Below are 20,992 nucleotides of genomic sequence, written 5' to 3'. Positions count from 1 at the left end.
TTAATTCTTTCCACTTTTTATTTTCATTCATTACAGTTTCAAAACTGATTATTTACGAATGTACACTACATGTACGCAATTTTCTAACAATCATTACATTTAAAGAATTATTAACCTACCAGTATTATTAAGGCGGATCACAGGTCAGTAATAGTGTTCACAGCTCACAGTTAAAATTTGAGCCTTCAAATCCATGTGTGTCCAAAATTTTACAAATTTAACCAATGATATTAAACCAATTTATAAACCTCCTTTCTGGCGAAAATATTACTTGTATTGAAAACTATGTTTCAAATAAAGTTCCACAATATCAGTATTTTAAAATTGATTACATTAAATGTAACGACATTCTTAATTTATTTTTGTCACTTGATTGTAAGAAATCAACTGGTCCTGATTTTATTGGTTATAAGGTATTACGTTTATCAGCTGATTACATTACAACCTCTCTGACTTATATTATTAATTTATGTATAGCCAAAAATACTTTTCCTGATATCCTGAAACATGCTAAGATCAAACCAGTTTTTATAAAAGGAGAAAGAAACTTTGTAAATGATTATAGACCTATTTCGATATTATCTAACGTAGCCTATCTAAACTATTTGAAAAACATATTACTTTGAACATTACACATTTCTTCAACACATTTGAATTTTCTATATATTTCAATCTGGATTCCGGAAACATCATGCTTGCAATACTGCACTAATAAACATTTGTGTCTCTTGGCTTAATGCAATTAATAATGGGGAAATGACAGATGTCTATACTTAGATTTTAGTAAAGCTTTTTATATGTTAAACCACAAATTACTGGTAGAAAAATTGAAATTATACAAATTCCATTACAGCTCTTATACATTGATTGAATTTAATTTAAATTCAAGGAAGCAAAGAGTATCTGTGCCTGTCAATCCCACCTCATTTCTGTAAAATGTGGGGTGCCACAGGGGTCAAATCTTGGTCATCTCCTTTTTTCTCATTTTTATCAGTGGCTTGCCATTTCATGTTAGAAATTGTGCTACAGACCTCTTTGCTGATGACAGTATAATTAAGTAGGCCTACACTTTTCTCACCGTAACTGAAATTGTATTAATGCCACCCTTCAAGATGATCTGTTTAACATGGTGTGAGGATAATGGGATGGTTATAAATGCTTCAAAAACCAAGGCTATGTTAATTGGTTCCAATCTGCAAACAGCAAATAACCAATTAGCATTAACTGTAAAAAATGTACACATAGAGAATGTTACTTACTGTGTTATAAGGCCTTACTATTGACCACCATCTTGAATGGGATTTCAAAATTAAAAAACTGTCAAAAATTATTAGTTCTAAAATTTTCCTTCTCAGTCAAATTAAAAAATGCATTCCATTAAGCTTACGTAAATTGTTTTATAATAGTAATATTTTACCATTTTTTGATTATTGTTTTACAGTTTGCGGGCAATTTCAATAAAAGTAAATTAGAGGTTTTATACAAATTACAAAAACACGCTGCAAGGAGTATATTAAATGAAAAACATGATTCACCTTCGACACCGTTATTCAAAATTTAAAATTGGTTGACACTGTACAACGTATTAGATATAATCGTGGCATAATAGCATTCAAAATATTTCAAACTGGACACCCTGAATATTTATACCATAAATTTACGGACAAATCAAAATTAACGGAAGCCAGTATGACACTAAGATCAGAAACACTCCGAACTTTAGACATAGGCACCGAAATGTAATAAAACTTCTACGATGGAGAAAATTTCAATATAGAGCTTCTTTTCTTTGGAATTCATTACCACAAACTGTAAAACATAATCCTTCTCTATATATATTTAAACAAGAACTGAAGAAATTTGTTCTTACCCACAATAATGATTAATTATTTCCATAGCATTTATAACCATTCCTTTTGTTTTTCTCACCATTTAATTTTACTTCAAAACTTATACCATCATATATATCGTATAAGATATAAGTGTTTACATTTTTATATTTTTCACCACATCCGTAATGCTTTGTAAATGTATATGTTTTATGAAACTTTCTGTATTTTTATTCTTTATGTTACCTTTATTATAGCCTATATAATTCGTAGTTTTGTGGGCAAACATATTGGTTACATTTACATATTTCTTTCCTCATCATGTTACATTGTAAATGTTTATATGTTTTATGTTATTTTCTGTATTTTTATTCTTTCTGTAATCTTGTATATAATTTGTAGTTTAGTGGGACCTATTGAAAATTAGACTTCTGTCTAAATGGGTTGCCAAAATAGAGTTATTATTATAATTATCCGCATTTAAATGTTAAAATCAAGCAATTCCGTACATTTCTAGTACTTCTGAAGACCATTTACATATATTCAAGACTCAAATCAACCCCCCAAAATGGCACACCTGTAGCCTACCTCTAAAAGATGGTCAGAAAGTATGCTGGCCATTGAAAAACACCTTTTCTATTTTTAAAATCCTCCGAATGTTGACCTTTCATACTACACTTCAACTCTTTATCATTTCTAAAAATTTTCTAGTAGGTCAAAGATTGCTTAAATTTTCCATTAGGCTTTGGCATGGGAGATAAAATCATATAAAAAAAAATTCCAAAAACCATGTCATATGATCATCATCTCATCATCAATTAATTTTGATTCTATCAATACTTAATCGGTCATTCTGATAAAATCAAATGTAGCCTATAGTAATATAATTACACACAGGAATTTTATCTGAAGGCCATTTAAAATATTTAACAGGACCAAACATCTTCTAGACGATGACCTTGCTCTTTCAGACATGAAATCTAAGATAGCCTACACTGTGAAATAAAGAGTCTGATTTTGACCCATTTTGATAGTAGGGAAGGACAGTCCCTCAAAAAATGTCCATTAAAGTTTTGCCAATAAATCTTCTTCCAAATTTCTCATATTGAAGATTGCAATTGCAGTTCAAAAACCCTGAATATCTCATCAATTTAGGGTAGGTTATGCAAAGTTTTTCCACAAATCAATAGCAATAACCAAGAAGCATTGAAATAAGATAATATATATAATAACATATCATCAAATTCACACTAAATTTGTACTTTATTGAGATCTCATTAATATATACCTGCAAATTTGACCTGTAAACATAATGGAGGCTACAGTTTTTATCGATCTTGATGAAACTTGGTATGCAGGTATATATTTTTTGAGGGCAAGGGCAATAACTACAAAACTGTTCATCGCAAAATCGTATTCCCATCTTATGAATCTCAATGCTTACACCAAGTTTCATCAAAATCAATTGAAAATGGTAGCTTCTATTGTGCCCACTACAAAAGACAAGGGCAATAACTCATAAACCGTTCATCGAAAAATCGTCAAATTCGAACTTGACCGCCGTCTTATGAATCCTAATGTTCACACCAAGTTTCATTACAATCAAATGAAAACTGTAGTCTTTATTGTGCCCACAAGAAATGTTGACGGACAGACCAACGGACAGGGGCAACGACAATATACAACCACATATTCGTTATATGTATTCTCTCCCCCCCTCGTTGTGGATGAAATCCTGACTCACCACTGTTTTTATGTCAAATACTATTTTAAAATTTTAATTTAATTTTAGAAAACATAATATCAATGATTATTTTAAATGTACCTTCATACAATCCCTTTAGATCTAATAATATCTTATTATAAAATATTTTTATCTTATCTATTATGTAGGCTTTAGATTTATATAATAGCCTATATTCATGAACATTCATACCTATCTGTCCTCTACATAGTACCCTACTTTTATGGTCTCAAACTATTTACATCTAAAACTTTACTTTGTGGAAAATTTTCAAGGACAGTGGCTTGTACAGAATAAAATAATTTAATCCTTTTTAGTTTAAGATAACTGAAGCTTTATTATCAATTTGAATCAAACACTGTACAAAATCAATGTATGACATTAGATTCTAAATTATTCTATCAATTGCCCTAAAGGGGGAAATAAAATGTAATTTAACAAATTATTTTTCAACATTTCTTTACATTCCTCCTCAGAAAACCATGTAAAAGGGATCCAAGGAATTTTATTGTCACCAAGTTCACCATCTTCTCAAATATTGTTTTTGTGGAAACAATTAAGAGACACAAAAGAGATTCCTACTGATTTACATGTAAAATTACAAGTTAATGGGATATTCCGCTTTTTTTGTTGATCAAAAAATTTATTTGCTAAAATTTGTGAAAACTACAAACCAAAATCTAGAGAACGTGCCTTATAAAGTATCTGAAATTTTTAACTAAAAAAATCCAGCCGTTAATTTTTTAACGCCAAAAATATTTAAAAACATAACGTAAGGTATTTAAGTTACAAAACTACTGTACAGATTTGAGTAAGATTTCAAATAATAATATTAAGCCATTATAATACCAACCATCAAAACTAGGTCAAACTGCTTAATTAACAATTAGTACTCTCTTTCTCTACATATATATGAATAGCATATTTTACAAATATTTTCATAATTTTAGACATTTTTGATTTTGAAAAATTTTACCAAAAAGCAGAATACCCCTTAAAGAATTGCCTAGAGTAATTTACAGTTTAGAATTAAATTAATGTATGTGATATATACAAAATAGAATATTAATTGTAAGTAAATGTCATCAAGTAGAATCAAATTTAATAAGGCTTAGTTTTAGGCCATAATGTGGTTACTCATCTTATTTATGACAGAACATAGGCCAGAAATTCAGCAACATAATGAATTATTCTAGTTACAGTATGAAGTTTAACAAACGTGTCGACATGGAATCTGAATGTAGAATTCAAAAGTAAACTTAGGTTTCCAATTCAAATACTTTTCATGAATTTAAACTCTCTTGGAGGGTTTCAATACCAAATTTATTTTGTAGTGTAATTAAAAATACAGAGATATCAAGAGTATCATAATCATAAAACTCTCCACCATATCATAGTGTTCTCATAGTGCTTATGTTAACACCAACAAATTCAATTCACATCCACAACCACCATTTCCATTCTCTAATACAACAAAACAATCAAATCAACAGCCCTGTTCTCTAGTCCCTTTCTTCAATGTTTAGGGTGACTTGTTTGATAAACTGTAAATCCTCAAGTGTCGTGTTCACCCGATCTGTGAGTACTGTACGAGGATAGGTGGTAGATAGTGTATAAAATGTTTGACTGTATCCAACTGTTGTCATATAATCTAACAATTCCTGAAACCAAACAAAACAAAAGATGACTATTTTTAAAGTATTTAAGAAACCTTGATCCTTTGATCAAATATAAACTGTAAGAATGTTATATATTTCAATTTTTAGAGGGAGTGACAGGGTTCAATCAGAGGTTTTTCGTCTTTGTATGCGTGTAACAAGGACACTTTTCAATTTGCACCATCCCGCATTCTGTTCCGATATCTATGCCACTTGTAATATCAGTGAAATTTTTTGTTTGTTTTTGATTAGATATTTGTAAGTTAACATTGCTTTGTTTACTTTCAACTGCTCATGTGCAAAAGTTAACTTCCAGTTAAACTGTAATCTTACACATTGTAAGTTGTCAATAATGTGTGACTTTATGATCAAGACTAAAGTCGTTTGGAACTTAATAAAGCGTTTCGCTACAATTCTCAGTGGTTTATGTGTTTAATAAATGACACATCCTGCCCAATTATTGTACAGTTAAAATGTTGTTGAGTATTTCACTTAATCTATGCAAGACCTGACTGTACTAAATGGTAAACATGGATAAAGTTGAGTGCACATTGATAGTCAGCTATATGTTTCACACCATGAACAATTTTTTCAAGGTTAACTATTTTGAATGTAACAACTCGGGTAAAACGAAATTTTGAATTTTTGTTGCTTGGGCAAAAATGTATAACTTTTTACATTTTTAAGATGAAACTATAACAACTGATCTAGGGCATTCTAAAACCAGTTTGCTTTTATGCAATTTCTGTATTAGTAAAAGCATTAAAGACCTGTACACTAAAACAAATAATCCTAACTTCATTGACCTCTTTTGATAACAATTAAATTTTTTTTAACTGATTTTAATATAGGATTCTTGTTCAAAAATTTGCTTAAAAGGTTTCTCGATACACTTGACCAATTACAGAATGAATTAACCACCTGACTATACTGATGTGAAGAATATGTCAACCAATATCACTGCAAGCTCCAATAAATAAATAAATTGTTACATAAACTGTATGTTGTATTCAGTTCAAGTATTCGAAATTTGTTTTGTCTATTAAGTGAAAAATTATCTATTTTAAGAAAGGTCACATTTACTCATTAAGATCAAACAAAACCAATTTTATCATATCAATTGTTATTAAAGGGACAGATGCAGCATTTTGGGGGGTTGATATTAGTCTTGAATATAATAGTCTTTAGAAGTACTAGAAATGTACAAAAATTGCATAATTCTTTTAAAAATACTTCAAACTAGTAATATTACTCACTATTTCTATATATATCTTTTCTATATACCACAGAGTATCTTAAAATGATGAATCATCATTTTAACATTTGAGTATTAATCAATTTCCAAATTCAAAATTAGATTTAAATAATAAGGATCATAAAGTAAGGAAAGGAAAAACCCTAGAAGATTATCAACTGTAGTGAGCATAGAATAAAATTTTTTCTTGAAGATAGCCTTGACAACAAATATGTTTCAATCTATTCTGTTCAAGGTCAATGATTCTACAAGTGTTGCATTCAAGCAAAGTTTAAAAAAAGTATTTTTAGTTGAATTCAAACTTCAAGTAGTAAATAATGATAAAGAATGGTTTAATCTGGATATTTGCAGTATGAACTTGTTATTTATAGTCTAAACTAATTCATATTAGTTCTAATCAGAATATTAGTTGAACTGATGATAAACTAATTAACTAATTTTCCATCTCTGATCTAGTTTGTTTTAAAAATTTAACCTTCAATGTCATATGTTTGTGTGTGACAGGTAGAGGCATGTTGCTGACTAGTTTTACCTGAAAACCTAATACGCTCAGTACATTTCATCATTTTAATGATGGGTTCCCTTATTTTCATTTATGAAAATGAAAATGCTAATACTTATGTGAATAGAAAGTAGAGAGGTTCTAATTACTTGGAAAAATACCAGTTTGTCTCATATCACATAATTAATTCATAATTAGCTAAATTAGAAGAGAATTACCAGCAGAATTCCTATGAGTGACCGATCAAGAAAGGTCAAAAAGTATTTTTTTGTTTATCCAGACTATGTGGACATTTATGCCTACATTGATTGTAGACACACTATCCAGTCTTATATCAGATTGACACATTTAATATATTAACACCTTGTACAAATAAAAGAAAAAATTAAAAAAAAAAAAAAAACAAAAAACATAAAGGAACCTACCTGTATATTATTTGAAATTAAAAAATTTCTTTGACAGATAGATCTGATAGGTGTGCGTAATTTAACTAGGACAGTATTTTTATCATCAGTATCTGGTTCTGGTGGTAATATTATTATCTGAGATACACAAAAAAGGACTTTATACATAATGATACTTTTAAAAACAAAGAATTCCAAATCTGTTCACTAATTTGCTAAGAATTAAAGTAAATTGTATTTGGCATTCCAAAATCAACGTTTATCTTATAAAAAATAGGAACATAAAATTGTCAGTCTAAAAAGTGATAAAGGCTAAAAATAAGCCACCTGTTAAAGCCATGGATTAGAGAAAACTATATATCAGAATAATGAAGAAAAATGATTTGGTCAACAGATGTACATTTTAAACAACCTTTCCATGATTAAAGCCAGATGGCTATTCAGTATCCAAACTTTTAGGAATAAAAAATATGAATATAAGATTTAAGATGTACATAAGCTGCCAGTAATTGTATAAACATATATCCCTTTAAGTAAATGTTGAGGACAGTGTCCCCTTTTTCTGAGGAATGATAGCTTGTGAGAGACATACTGTTTGCCAATGATTGCGTCTAACAGCACTGAATGCAGCAGATCTACAGGAGCTCGCCACTTGTCTATCAGCAGCAGCAAGGGACTTCAAACTCACCATCAGCCTATGGAAAACAGAAGTGTTGCTTCAGTCTGCCCAAGGTCTCACTCCCTCAGACCCTCATATCTAAATGTAAGGAACCAGGATGATCAGCGTGGAAACCTTCACATACCTGGGTAGCACTATCACTATTAAGCTGCAGCATTGAAAAAGAAGTGTCAAACAGACTTTCAAAGGCTTGTGTTTCCTTCAGGAGACTCTGGCGATGTGTGTTGGGCGAACACTGCATCCAATTGAAGACCAAGCTGGCAGTCTACAGAGCATTGGCCTCCATTTTATACGGCATGGACACTGTCTAGGAAGTAGCTAAATAAACTCCAGCAGTTCCAAAATCATGAGAACATTCTTGGAAGAATGAGTTTCCCACACAAACATGCTTTGTAAAGCCAACATGCCTGGGGTTAAAGCTCTTATTATCAAGGCCCACCTCCATTGCATTGGACACATTGTTCGGCTGGGAGACATGTCTTTCTAAAGTGATCTTCTTCTCTGAACTGGTCTGGCTCAGGAAATATTGTTCAGTCAAGTGTTACAAAGATTGTCTCAAATCTTCCTTAACAGCATGCAGCAAACCCCAAATGGGATGGAAGATTGCAGTGCATGATGACACACCATCAGCAGAGGAGATCAGCAGAGGAGTGCAGCATTTCACAGAAAGTTGTCCGATTTAGTTAGATCAAAAGCCACTGATCCGCACAGAAAGACCAGCACCTACTATTACAGCATTTGCCATTCAGTATCAAAAATTTAAATGTAAGATTTAAGCTGTCAATTAATGGCATTAAACATATATCAGGTGTCCAATAAAAATACATCCCAAAGTTGTAGTATCTCAGCTGTTGGTAAACTCATCTCTTTCAAAATTCTCACAGATATACTTCATTGTCCAACACCAATATCAAGGCAACTTACCTATTTCAACCTTTAGATGGGATTCGTAACAGCATCTCTGGATGGAAAATACGGTTGTGATTGGTGGTCAAAGAAGATGGAGTGGCAGATTGAATGGCACATTCAACACAGGTTTCACTAAATGTTTGGTTACTACTTTTAAGAGAAACAAAAATCTAAGAAATTTAGTTGTCCATGGCAAATTGGACCCCATTCCATTAACTCTCTGAAACAATTGCATTCTGATTTTTAAACATTTTTTTGGGATTATTTGTAAGCATTATTTTAGTCTTTTCAGAATTTACATTGTTATAATTTCTCTTTGCACGCTGCGCAGAAGATTTAAAGTACCATTTCAATTTAGTCTTTATTACTCAAATTGATAATTAATGTAAACAGATTGAAATAGATATTGTATTTTTTGGCATGCCATTTTGTTCGGAGCAATACTTGTATAATTTTTATTCAATGACTTTCATATTTTAAAAGTTGGACAACCGCATCTTGAACTATATCTGTGAGTATTCTGAAAGAGATCAGTCTACCAACAGCTGAGATAATACCTGTAGAACTTTGGGACGTTTTTTGTTTAGAAACATATATATCACTCCTAGTAAATGTTTAGGACAGTGGCCATTTTATGTAACAAATACATATAATATTAGTAGTTTATAACACTTACAAAATCACTGACCTTTTTTTGCTTAGGTTCTGCTGATTTCTGTGGTTGACAATTGGAATTGGATTTTACCTTCTGTTCTGGAAGATGACGTCTTCGAGCAGCCTGTTCAGATGGTGAAACATCATCTCTTTCTAAAACATTGAGACCTTCATCATTTCCCTGAATTTTATATTAATATACATGTATTGTTAAAGGTTGATAAAATTTTCAAAATGTAAAAGATTTGGAACCTATTCTTTTCGGTTGAAAAAGCAACCTGCAACATTTAACAATAAATATATCAACGAAATAATTTTTGACCAACAGCGTAATGCTGAAATTGTTTGAAATTTGCTATTTTCACAAAGAGAGACACTATCCTAATCTCTCTAGCCGAGGACATGTTACCAGCAAAATGTTTTTATATGATTTCGGCATTTATTAATGTTCTTAAGACCTAGGAATTGGAGTAAATAAAAGTATTTGCCAACTGTAGTTAACATTAGATTGCCGACATTTTCCCTTTAGGATAAGGATAATGTAGTTTGTACTTTTGACTGGTCTGTATATGCAAGTTAGTTAATAACACAATAAACATGCCTTTGTCGTAAATAAACATCCCAAGTATGTAAGGTACTGTGAACAAATTGCAAATATTACAGTTATTTACACTTTAGTATGTATGGCCAAAACTAATTGCTAACAAGAAGAGAACCAATAATATATTTTCCCCTCCGTGCAATCTTTATAAAACTAATAATGTATATCATATTTAACTTTTGTTTTCTTGTACCTATTATCATGGTTAATACAGTTTTGAGTCAGTCAAATCTAAGGCTTTATTCAAATAAGCTGGGGTTTTCAAGAAAATTTTCTAAAGATATTTTATGATAAAAAATCCATTTAAATTTGACTGAATAATTGATTATGGTGAAATATGGTAAACTTAACTGATACAATGATCTCTAGATCAATAGATTTAACCAACATCTGGTTCATTAAAAGGTTCTTAAAAGGATACTACCAATTAGAATGGACATAAAATTTAAAGTCTCAAACTTGGTCAACAATTATATAATATATTCATCAGTTGGAAATATCAGGTGTCACTACTAAAGATTAGAATTTAGAATCTCTATATAACATGATTTATCCATTAAACTAAAAGATCATTGAAACAAGCTTCTAAGCATGTTTCATTATTCCTTAGTTTTGTGGATTTACTGGATTACACATGTCTAGTCATTTGGCTGGAACATTAAACTGAGGCCCTGTGTGCTACAGGCAGTGCACATTAAATATCCCTCCAAAGTTGGAAATTGAAAAAAAGCATGCTAAAGCTGATGTTCTGGCAAAATTTTCCCCATTGTACCCTGCATGACGTTGCCCATCTTCATTAGCCCATTTTCATTTCATTTCATTTATGGATTGCAGAGGTATTATTTTTTAGTAAGAAATGCCACCATCTTGTAAGGGGAGATAACAAATCTAATCATTTTGTTGAGGTCTGGTGATATATTGGTTATGAATTCTCTTGCAGGAGCTATGTTATTTCCAGTTAACTCTTTCTGGAATAGTAGAAATCACAGGCATTGGACGAAGAAGTGGAATGTCCCAATAAAAGTCAATATACATAAATAGACTAGATAACCTCTTCACAATCCCTTTAAGAACTTTTTCTTTACACATCAACACCATTTAAACAATATCAAAATTTAACAAAACACAAAATCAGTGTGAATGAAGCGATGTAATATTTACATAAACAACAGAATGACTAGGCAGATTTTCATAAATGTATAACATTTACAACAAATAGATAAAAACAAGTCATACATACGGCCATACACTTAAGCACTGATTGCACAAGCAATGCAAAAACCTACAAAGGCCAAGACAAAAACACCGCAAACTTTTAAAAAAAAAATGTTTATAAATCATCTATGCTGTGTTGTTATGTTAACAATGGGATTTTACTTAAAAAAATGCTACGTCTTAGAATAAACATAAAATTTAAAAATTTTAAACTTGGCCAATAAGAGCATATATTCATCAGTAGATATACCTAGTGTCATAAATAACATAACAGGATCCTTATATAATCTGATAAATCTAAAAAAACTTTGTGATTATCCATAAAAATGCAATTAACTATTGAAAAACGCTTAGTATTAAGATCAAGCAGTTTTAAATAATTTTTCCAATTTTCCTGATTTTACAGAGATTCTGTTGCAACTTTATGACAAAGGGTAAGTTCACTGATGAATATTTACTCATATTGACCATTCTTGAGAACTCACCCCTAATATCTGACCTTCACCTTTCCATGCTGGACCACTGAACCTGTTCAATTGTTTTTCTTGTTGTTTGATTTTCTCTTCTTCTCTTGGTTTTAATATCCGTTCAGAATAACTCGCTGCCTATATAAATATCATATATACGTTGAATACAATTATTATATGACAAATTCATTCAAGCCCATATTTCATGTCTATTTTAACTGGACTACACTTAATGCACCCTGTACAATATCCAAAATCATTACATAGCCTTTATATTGGACCCAAGGTTTACAGTCATTTGCTCTTACCTTTTCACGATGAACATCTTGTTGTTTGGTTCTTATGTTTGCAGACTCCAGTTTATTCTGATTGATACTTTCTACAATGAGACAAATTTTATTTTCAGTTTCCAAAAAATATGAAAATAAATAATTGAAGTTGAAGGTTTTAAACTCTTAATAGGAATACAAATATAGGAATTTCTATCAACCCCTCATCAATAACACAGGGAAATCATGTAGAAAGATTAGAGGTAAAAACATTGTGATGGAATCAAACCTTCCCTAATTAACAAAATAAGTTTCTTTTGGGCCGAGCGATACACTTCTACTCCAAAGGTAGTCATAGTTAGGAATGAAGTAAATGAAAAGAAAATTTTATTGGTTTGAGATTATTCCCACCTTAAAAGGTCTAAAGTCAAGGTCTAGGAAACAATCTTAGCACTGTGGCAGACAACAGATAAAGAAGACGAGACCCTTAAAACATCCCAGCCCTTGCTTAGATTGTTTCAAAAATATGCAGCCTGGTCTATGGCTTCTGCTCCTGTAATACTAATAGTTGCTACCATAAGCAAGGTAAAAGCAACTTTCCAAAATTACTATGTTGCAATTATCAATGCAAATAAACATGTAGATCATCATGTGTCCTGAACACTTTGTAAACCATTCATACACATGATAATAATAGGCATTTATATTAAGAACAAAATTTCCATATTATACACACCTATATTATCATTTTCTAAAGTTGTCTGTGAAGAAGTTATGTATTTACACCAACATTTTCTGAATTGTGGAACAAACCACTGAATTAAAAATGATACAAAGGCTAAGAGAAGAACAGATTGTCCCAGCATACGAAATATATCTATAGTTTCCATTACTGAAATACATCATGTTTAGTTTAATAATATAAAGTTTGAAACAAACACACTTTGTAAGAATCGTTGTATTTCCAAGTTCTGATTTTAGACGCTTCGCAAATCCATGTATTTCCTTTTGCGTAACTTATCTCCCTTTGTTTTCGATAACTTCCGGTTTCTTGGGCGTACTGCTGACTGTTAGCTTAGAATATTGAAAGATAGACAGAAATACAGGGGAACGAGGTTTATAATCTTTTTATTATCTAGTTATTAATATATCGATCGACATTTCTATAACGTTTAGGATATTGCATAAGTTATTTACTCAGCATATTTCACATTTATTTCTGTGAGCACGTTTTCTTCCACAAGCGGTGTCAATGGAAATTTCATTCCTTTTGTTTAAGTCCGGCTTTGTTACAAGCGGTGTAGAGTTTGCAATTGGGTACTATGCAATGTCTCATGCTATGAAATTTAGCTTCCCTATGAAATTCGGTATCCCCTACAGTAAAAGATCATAAATTAGTAAGAAAATTCATTAAGTATAAGTAAGATTAAGATGATTGTATTGTATACTTTCAGTTTTTACCGATTGTAATGGATTGATGGGTTATGATATTTTAAGATATGATAAGATATGATAGAAAGAATAAAAGATAGGATGATATTGTAATTCTTGATGTCCTGATCCTGTAAAGCCTACCCCTCAAATGACAAATTGAATGTTCGAATGTCATTACAGTAAAAACTCGTTAGAGTGATCCTGAAAGAAGTAACTTTCCATCATCATAGTTTTATAAGGATAGAGTAAAGATTGAATGGTAGATGATTGAGTGATAGAAGATGATGGATATAGAGAATGGTACAGTCAGTGGTACGCCCAAAACAATTTCATCAACAACAACTTCACAGTCTAAAACTTCTGAAAAGAGTGTTGAGACTGCGACTAGAGCAGCTCGTATTGCTACAGAACTTTTATTCTGTGATGAAGAAGCTACACAGGAATTAAATTTGAAGAAACTTAAGCTGAAGAAAGAGCTTGCAGTAGCCAAGGCTGAGATGGTAGCCATAGATGAATGCAGTAATTCCAGTAGATCCATTCCTAGTCGTTCCAGTCATGGATCTTTGAGTGGTCGTCGACAAGTTTTAGATCGTTATTTGAGAGACCAAGCTAAATATAGCAATGCTTCTGTGAATGGTGACTTAGTAACAATTGACAGTACTGGATCTGCAGATCCAATTACAGCTGATTCATTGCCCTTTGATAAAACGGTACCTAAAATAATTGCAAAGGATGATTTAAATGTTCATAATTCTGTAGATATTAATGAATGTAAGTCTAAGGCAAATTTAAATGAATGTAAAGCTAATTTAGATACTCCAAATTTAAATGAATGTAAAGTTAATTTAGATACTTCTAATTTAAATGAAAGTAATTCAAATGTACGCAGTTTAAGTGTTTCAAATTCTAATGTTAGAAATTTAGATACCTCAAACTTTATTCCTAATGTAAAATGCTGTAGATTTTGTTTCATGTAATGATAGGTCACGTACGCCATGCCATGCAAGTTAAATTATCACACCTAGTTCCGATCCTATTTCATTATTGGCAGATCTTCTATCTCAAAAACAAGATCGCGATGCATTACCAAGACCAGAACCGGATGTTTTTGATGGTGATATTCTTAAATACCCCACATGGTTGAAATCGTTTACAGCATTAATTGAAAGAAGAACTAAAGAACCAGCTGAACTCTTGTACTATCTGGGAAGATACACATCTGGAAATGCAAAAGAAGCTATAAGTGGACTACTATCACTGGATACCAAAGAAGCTTTTTCCAAAGCTAAATCTATCTTAAATAAAAGGTTTGGAGATCCATTTCTCATTTCAATAAGATTCAGGAAGAAGATAGAAGAATGGCCAGAAATTAAAAGTAATGATGGACAAGCTCTCCAAAAGTTATCAGACTTTCTTCAAAGCTGTCATGTTGCCATGGATTCAACACCTTACTTGAATTCTTTGAATGAACCAGATGAAAACCAAAGACTCCTAGCAAAGTTTCCGCATTACATTGTTCAGCGATGGGGCAGAATTGTGGATGATTTTACTTACGATAAAAATGAAGATCCAGAACTGAAGTCCAAGAATAAATTCGCACAATTTGCAAGGTTCTGTAAATTCATAGAGAAAGAAGCACGAATAGCCTGTAATCCAGTTACATCTTCACGTTACGCTGTCAAGAAACAAAGCAATCGGTATGACAAAAGAACTATGTCCACTTTGGCTGAGGAACACGTTCCTGATACCAATTCATCAGAAGAGAAGAAACTGATCTGCATCCATTGTAATGGAAACCATGAAATAGATGACTGCGAAAAATTCAAGAAGATGTCTCTCATCGATAGGCTAAATTTTACAAGAAACAAATCCTTATGCAGAGGATGTCTCAAGTATGGACATATGAAAAAAGATTGTCGTCGAAAGAAAACCTGCAAAACATGCCATGGATTTCACCCAACAGCACTGCATGATGATGAATACTTCAAACACAGAAAGGAGAGGAATACTCCACCTAAGAAAGATGAGTTTAAGAATAAACCAAGTCGTCAACAATCTGTCGCTAATTGCATAAGCAGCAACAAGATAACTCATGGTTCAACTGAATGTATATCTCATTCCATGATTGTACCAATATACGTAAGCCATGAAGATAACCCCGTATGACGTATGCCGTCTTAGATGAGCAGTCAGATGCTGGTTTCATAATAAATGATTTAGTTTAAGAATTACATATTGATGGACCCAAAACTGAATTGAAATTATCAACAGTATTAGCCACTTCCACAATATCTTGAAAGAAAATATCTGGGCTGCAAATTGTTGGGTATGGATGTAAGGAAGAAATAAGGCTACCTATTACCTTTACCCGAGGAAGAATTCCAGCCAGCCATAGTCAAATTCCAAGACAGGAAACAGCCTCCAGATGGGACCATCTCAGGAAAATGTCAAGTAAGCTAATGCCATATGAGAAAGACTTGAAGATAGGTATGCTGATTGGTACTGACACAATAAAGGAAATAAGACCACTAGAAGTAATAACTGGCATAGACAATCAACCATATGCAATGAGAATTGCCTTGGGTTGGAGTGTTATTGGAGAAGTCATACAAATTGGTAAAAACGAAGAACATACTGGATCCGTATTCATATGCAAGAAAGATATTGATGACAGACACTGTCATTTCTCCTTCAGAACTCAAGTGAAAGAGGTTATTGAACCTAGACAAATAGCTCAAATGTTCCAACAAAACTTCAATGAAGGAACTAAAGAAGAATATATTTCCCAAGACGACAATAGATTCATGGATAAATTGAGAAAGGGAATTCATCAATTGAAAGATGGGCATTTTGAGCTTCCATTGCCATTTAGAAATGAAGATACCATTTTAAATTTACCAGATAATAGAGTTGCTGTTCTCAAAAGATTGAAAGGATTAGTAAAAAGTTTTGAGAGAGATCAGAAATATAAAGATGACTATAGTGAATTTATGAGTGGTATCATAAAGAAAGGCTTTGCAGAACGTGTACCTGAAGATGAGATTGACACTGCAGAAGGAACCAGTTGGTACATACCACACATGGTGTTTATCACCCTAAAAAACCTACAAAGATTAGAGTAGTATTCGATTGTAGTCACACATATAATGGAGAATCATTAAACAGTAATCTGTTACCAGGTCCTGATCTGACGAATAACTTGGTTGGTGTTCTTTGCAGATTTAGACAGAATAAAGTTGCATTTACATGCGACATAGAATCGATGTTCTATCAGCTGAAAGTTAATACTGAACATAGGGATTCTCTCTGCTTTTATTGGTGGGAAGATGACGACTTCACTAAAGATCCTATTACCTATCGAATGACTGTACATCTGTTTGGTGCAACCTCGTCCCCAGGGTGTGCAAATTATGGCTTGAAGGCAACAGCAGACTTATACGAAGATCAATTTGGCAAAGATGCAGCAAATTTCATCAGAAACAACTTTTATGTAGATGATGGTTTAAATTCAGTTTCAACTATTCCAGAAACTGCAGATCTCATTGAAAGGAGTAGAGAAATTTGTAGACGAGGAGGTTTTAGACTACATAAATTTCTTTCAAATCGAAGAGAAGTTCTACAGTCTATCCCTTTAGAAGAAAGATCCAAGGATGTAATGAATCTTGATATAGATAAAGATCCACTACCAATAGAGCGCACACTTGGCGTTCAATGGTGTGTGGAGAATGATGTATTCCAATTCAGAATAAATATTCAAGACAAACCATTAACCAGACGAGGTATACTCTCTACTGTTAGTTCAGTTTTCGACCCACTAGGACTGGTCTCACCCGTCATATTAGCTGGTAAAAGAATTCTGCAGGAACTCTGTAAGGACTGTACAGATTGGGATAAGGAAGTACCAGATAGTATTCGGTTTAGATGGAGAGAAGAATTGACTCACTTGGCAGAATTGAAGATCAACAGGTCATTTAAACCAGAGCATTTTGGAGAAACCAAATCAGTCGGACTTCACCACTTTTCTGATGCCTGTTTAATGGGTTATGGACAGTGTTCTTATATCAAATTGACAGATGAAGCAGATGTAATAACCACATCTCTAGTTTTAGCCAAATCTAGAGTAACTCCTTCAAAACCTGTAACAGTACCAAGGTTGGAATTAACTGCAGCCGTGACCTCAGTTAAAGTTGCAGACATGCTTAAAAGAGAACTTGAATATCAACCAGTGAAGGAATATTTTTGGACTGATAGTAAAGTGGTTCTTGGGTATGTATCAAATGATTCCAAAAGATTTCACATATATGTAGCAAATAGAGTCGAACAGATTCGGAACCTATCAAGTCCTAAACAGTGGAATTATGTTGAAAGTTCTGAAAATCCCGCAGATATTGCATCTAGAGGTTTACAAGCAATGGACCTGCTAAACTCCGACATATGGTGGAAAGGACCAGATTTCCTGAGAAGAGAGCATATTGAAGAGAAACTGGACCAAATTGAAGATGAAAGGGTTTTGATGTTAGATGATCCAGAAGTTAGGAAAATAGTAACGTTTGCTACTGCAGCAACAGAAGTCACACAATGGTTAACCACTTTGAAAGATTTTCCAATTGGAAAGTTGAAGAAAGCTATTTCAGTTTGCCTGAGAATGCAAAAAAGGATCAAGAAAACTGATGCATCTGATATGTTTGAAAATGGTGTATTAAAAATGTCAACTGTAGAAGAAATAAAGAAAGCTGAAATGGAAATTATTAAAGAAGTACAGAAAGAATATTTCATTGAAGAAATTAAAATTTTAGAATCTTTAAAGGTGAAAAAGAAGGAAAGTAAAGTAAATAGGCAGAATGAGAAAGAAGAGAAATTGTATTTAAAGAAATCAAGTGCCTTATATAAGTTAGATCCTTTTATTGATGATAATGGTATTCTTCGTATTGGTGGCAGAATTCAGAATGCTAATATACCAACTGAATGTAAACATCCAGCAGTAGTTCCAAAAAGAAGTCATGTAACTGAAATTCTTATAAGACATTTCCACACCAAAATGAAGCACCAAGGAAGAAGTATTACCCACAATGCCATTAGAGAAAACGGTTTTTGGATTATTGGAGGCTGCAATATAACATCAAGCATCATTAGCAAGTGTGTAACCTGTAAGAAGTTATACAGTCCTACACAAGAACAAAAAATGTGCCCTCTACCCAAAGACAGATTTGAGACTGAAGCTCCATTCACCTATGCAGCAGTAGACTACTTTGGTCCTTGGCATGTCAAAGATGGCAGACGCGATTCAAAACGCTTTGGTGTGATATTTGTTTGTATGGCATCGCGTGCAATACATCTTGAAGTATCCAATAGTATGGATACTGATTCATTTATTAACGCTTATAGGAGATTTGTATGTAGGCGTGGACCTGTCAGACAATTAAGGTCAGATCGTGGCTCAAATTTTATAGGTGCACAATCTGAATTAAAGGTTGCTTTAAAAGAAATGAACATAAGTAAAATTCAAAATGAGCTTATTAAAGATAACTGTGACTATGTAGAATTTAAGATGAATTTTCCAGAAGCCTCACATATGGGAGGATCTTGGGAAAGATTGATTCGATCAGTACGTTCAGTGTTAAGTGCTCTATTAGAAACTCATAAAAATGCTCTAAATGATGAAGTTTTAAGAACATTTTTTGCAGAGGCAGAATGTATTGTTAATAGTCGTCCTTTAGCCTTAGATGATAATAATGACCCTAATTATACTTGTTCATTGACTCCTAATCATATTTTGACTCTTAAGGCTCAAGTTCTCCTACCGCCTCCAGGTGAATTTGTTCGCGAAGATGTTTATTTAAAAAAGAGATGGCGGAGAGTGCAATTTCTGTCAAACGAATTTTGGAAAAAAAGGAAAGAAGACTATGTGCAAAATTTACAAATTAGGCAAAAGTGGCATAAATCTGTTCCTAATCTTAAAGTCAATGATATAGTTTTGATTAAGGATCCAAATGTTGTTAGATGCAATTGGAAATTAGGTAGAATTTGTGAAGTATTCCCAAGTGGAGCTGACGGTTTAGTCCGCAAGGTCAAATTAATATTAGCTGACAATTCAATTGATAAAAAGGGAAGGCGAACAGCCGCTACTAAATTCTTAGAAAGACCTGTACAGAAACTTGTCTTATTGATGAGTTATATTAAAATTGACATGTTCTATATTAAGATTGTCACGTTATATATTAAGTTACACATGTCATATTCAGGTTTACATATTATATTAAGGTTCACATGTCACGTTAAGGTTCATATGTCATTTTAAGGTTCACATCATACATAGGGTTCTCTATGTTCCGTTAATTTATTAAGGGATCAATTCAAATAGATTAAGTCGTGAAGTATTTAAATTGTTCATTTTGTGTTAATTTCACAATTTAGGGAAGCCATGTAAGAATCGTTGTATTTCCAAGTTCTGATTTTAGACGCTTCACAAATCCATGTATTTCCTTTATACGTAACTTATCTCCCTTTTTTTTTCGATAACTTCCGGTTTCTTGGGCGTACTGCTGACTGTTAGCTTAGAATATTGAAAGATAGACAGAAATACAGGGGAACGAGGTTTATAATCTTTTTATTATCTAGTTATTAATATATCGATCGTCATTTCTATAACGTTTAGGATATTGCATAAGTTATTTACTCAGCATATTTCACATTTATTTCTGTGAGCACAGTTTCTTCCACAAGCGGTGTCAATGGAAATTTCATTCCTTATGTTTAAGTCCGGCTTTGTTATAAGCGGTGTAGAGTTTGCACTTGTGTACTATGCAGTGTCTCATGCTATGAAATTTAGCTTCCCTATGAAATTCGGTATCCCCTACAGTAAAAGGTCATAAATTAGTAAGAAAATTCATTAAGTATAAGTAAGATTAAGATGATTGTATTGTATACTTTCAGTTTTTACGGATTGTAATGGATTGATGGGTTATGATATTTTAAGATATGATAGAAAGAATAAAAGATATGATGATATTGTAATTCTTGATGTCCTGATCCTGTAAAGCCTACCCCTCAAATGGCAAATTGAATGTTCGAATGTCATTACACACTTCCCTCTCATTCATGAATTTAAAATTGTATACATTTTAGTTTGGAAATTGCCCCATAGTAATTTTATCAACTCAAAGATAATACAAGGCTCTCAGCACAAGATCATTGCTTAAAATATATTGTTGTTAGTATCACTTCTCAAGCAACACTACCAATACAGTCTTATATACCATGACAATCATCAGTTTATTACTGTGTAATATATATAACAAATATAGAACAATATGAGCTTTGTTGACTCCCTAAATAGACGAATGTCACACACCACTGATGAGATTTTTTGACA

The 20,992-nt window shown here is 32.4% G+C and overlaps 3 protein-coding genes across 3 annotated transcripts; 2 read left to right on the top strand and 1 right to left on the bottom strand.

Moving 5' to 3' along the window:
• Positions 1-389: 389 nt before the first annotated feature.
• Positions 390-578, top strand: LOTGIDRAFT_97912 (hypothetical protein; the record flags this gene model as incomplete). The annotated part of the gene is made up of 1 exon (XM_009051443.1): positions 390-578. A coding segment is annotated over one exon (189 nt), but the record flags the coding sequence as incomplete, so codon positions are not given.
• Positions 579-4,553: 3,975 nt separating this feature from the next.
• LOTGIDRAFT_238770 (hypothetical protein) lies at positions 4,554-13,076 on the bottom strand (the record flags this gene model as incomplete). The annotated part of the gene is made up of 6 exons (XM_009051451.1): positions 4,554-5,234; positions 7,414-7,530; positions 9,669-9,815; positions 11,936-12,055; positions 12,226-12,296; positions 12,923-13,076. The coding sequence occupies 6 exons, from the start codon at positions 13,074-13,076 to the stop codon at positions 5,076-5,078; spliced, it is 768 nt and encodes a 255-aa protein (XP_009049699.1). The 3' UTR covers positions 4,554-5,075.
• An 825-nt stretch (positions 13,077-13,901) lies between these two features.
• Positions 13,902-14,597, top strand: LOTGIDRAFT_173670 (hypothetical protein; the record flags this gene model as incomplete). Its single annotated transcript, XM_009051450.1, has 1 exon — positions 13,902-14,597. One exon carries the CDS (start codon positions 13,902-13,904, stop codon positions 14,595-14,597), a length of 696 nt encoding a protein of 231 aa, XP_009049698.1.
• Positions 14,598-20,992: the final 6,395 nt, after the last annotated feature.

This window comes from Lottia gigantea (genome assembly GCF_000327385.1).
Source record: "Lottia gigantea unplaced genomic scaffold LOTGIsca_168, whole genome shotgun sequence".
In the NCBI taxonomy this organism is placed as follows: domain Eukaryota; kingdom Metazoa; phylum Mollusca; class Gastropoda; family Lottiidae; genus Lottia; species Lottia gigantea.
The sequence above is the reverse complement of the archived record's forward strand: the minus strand, read 5'-3'. Positions and strand labels throughout refer to the sequence as shown.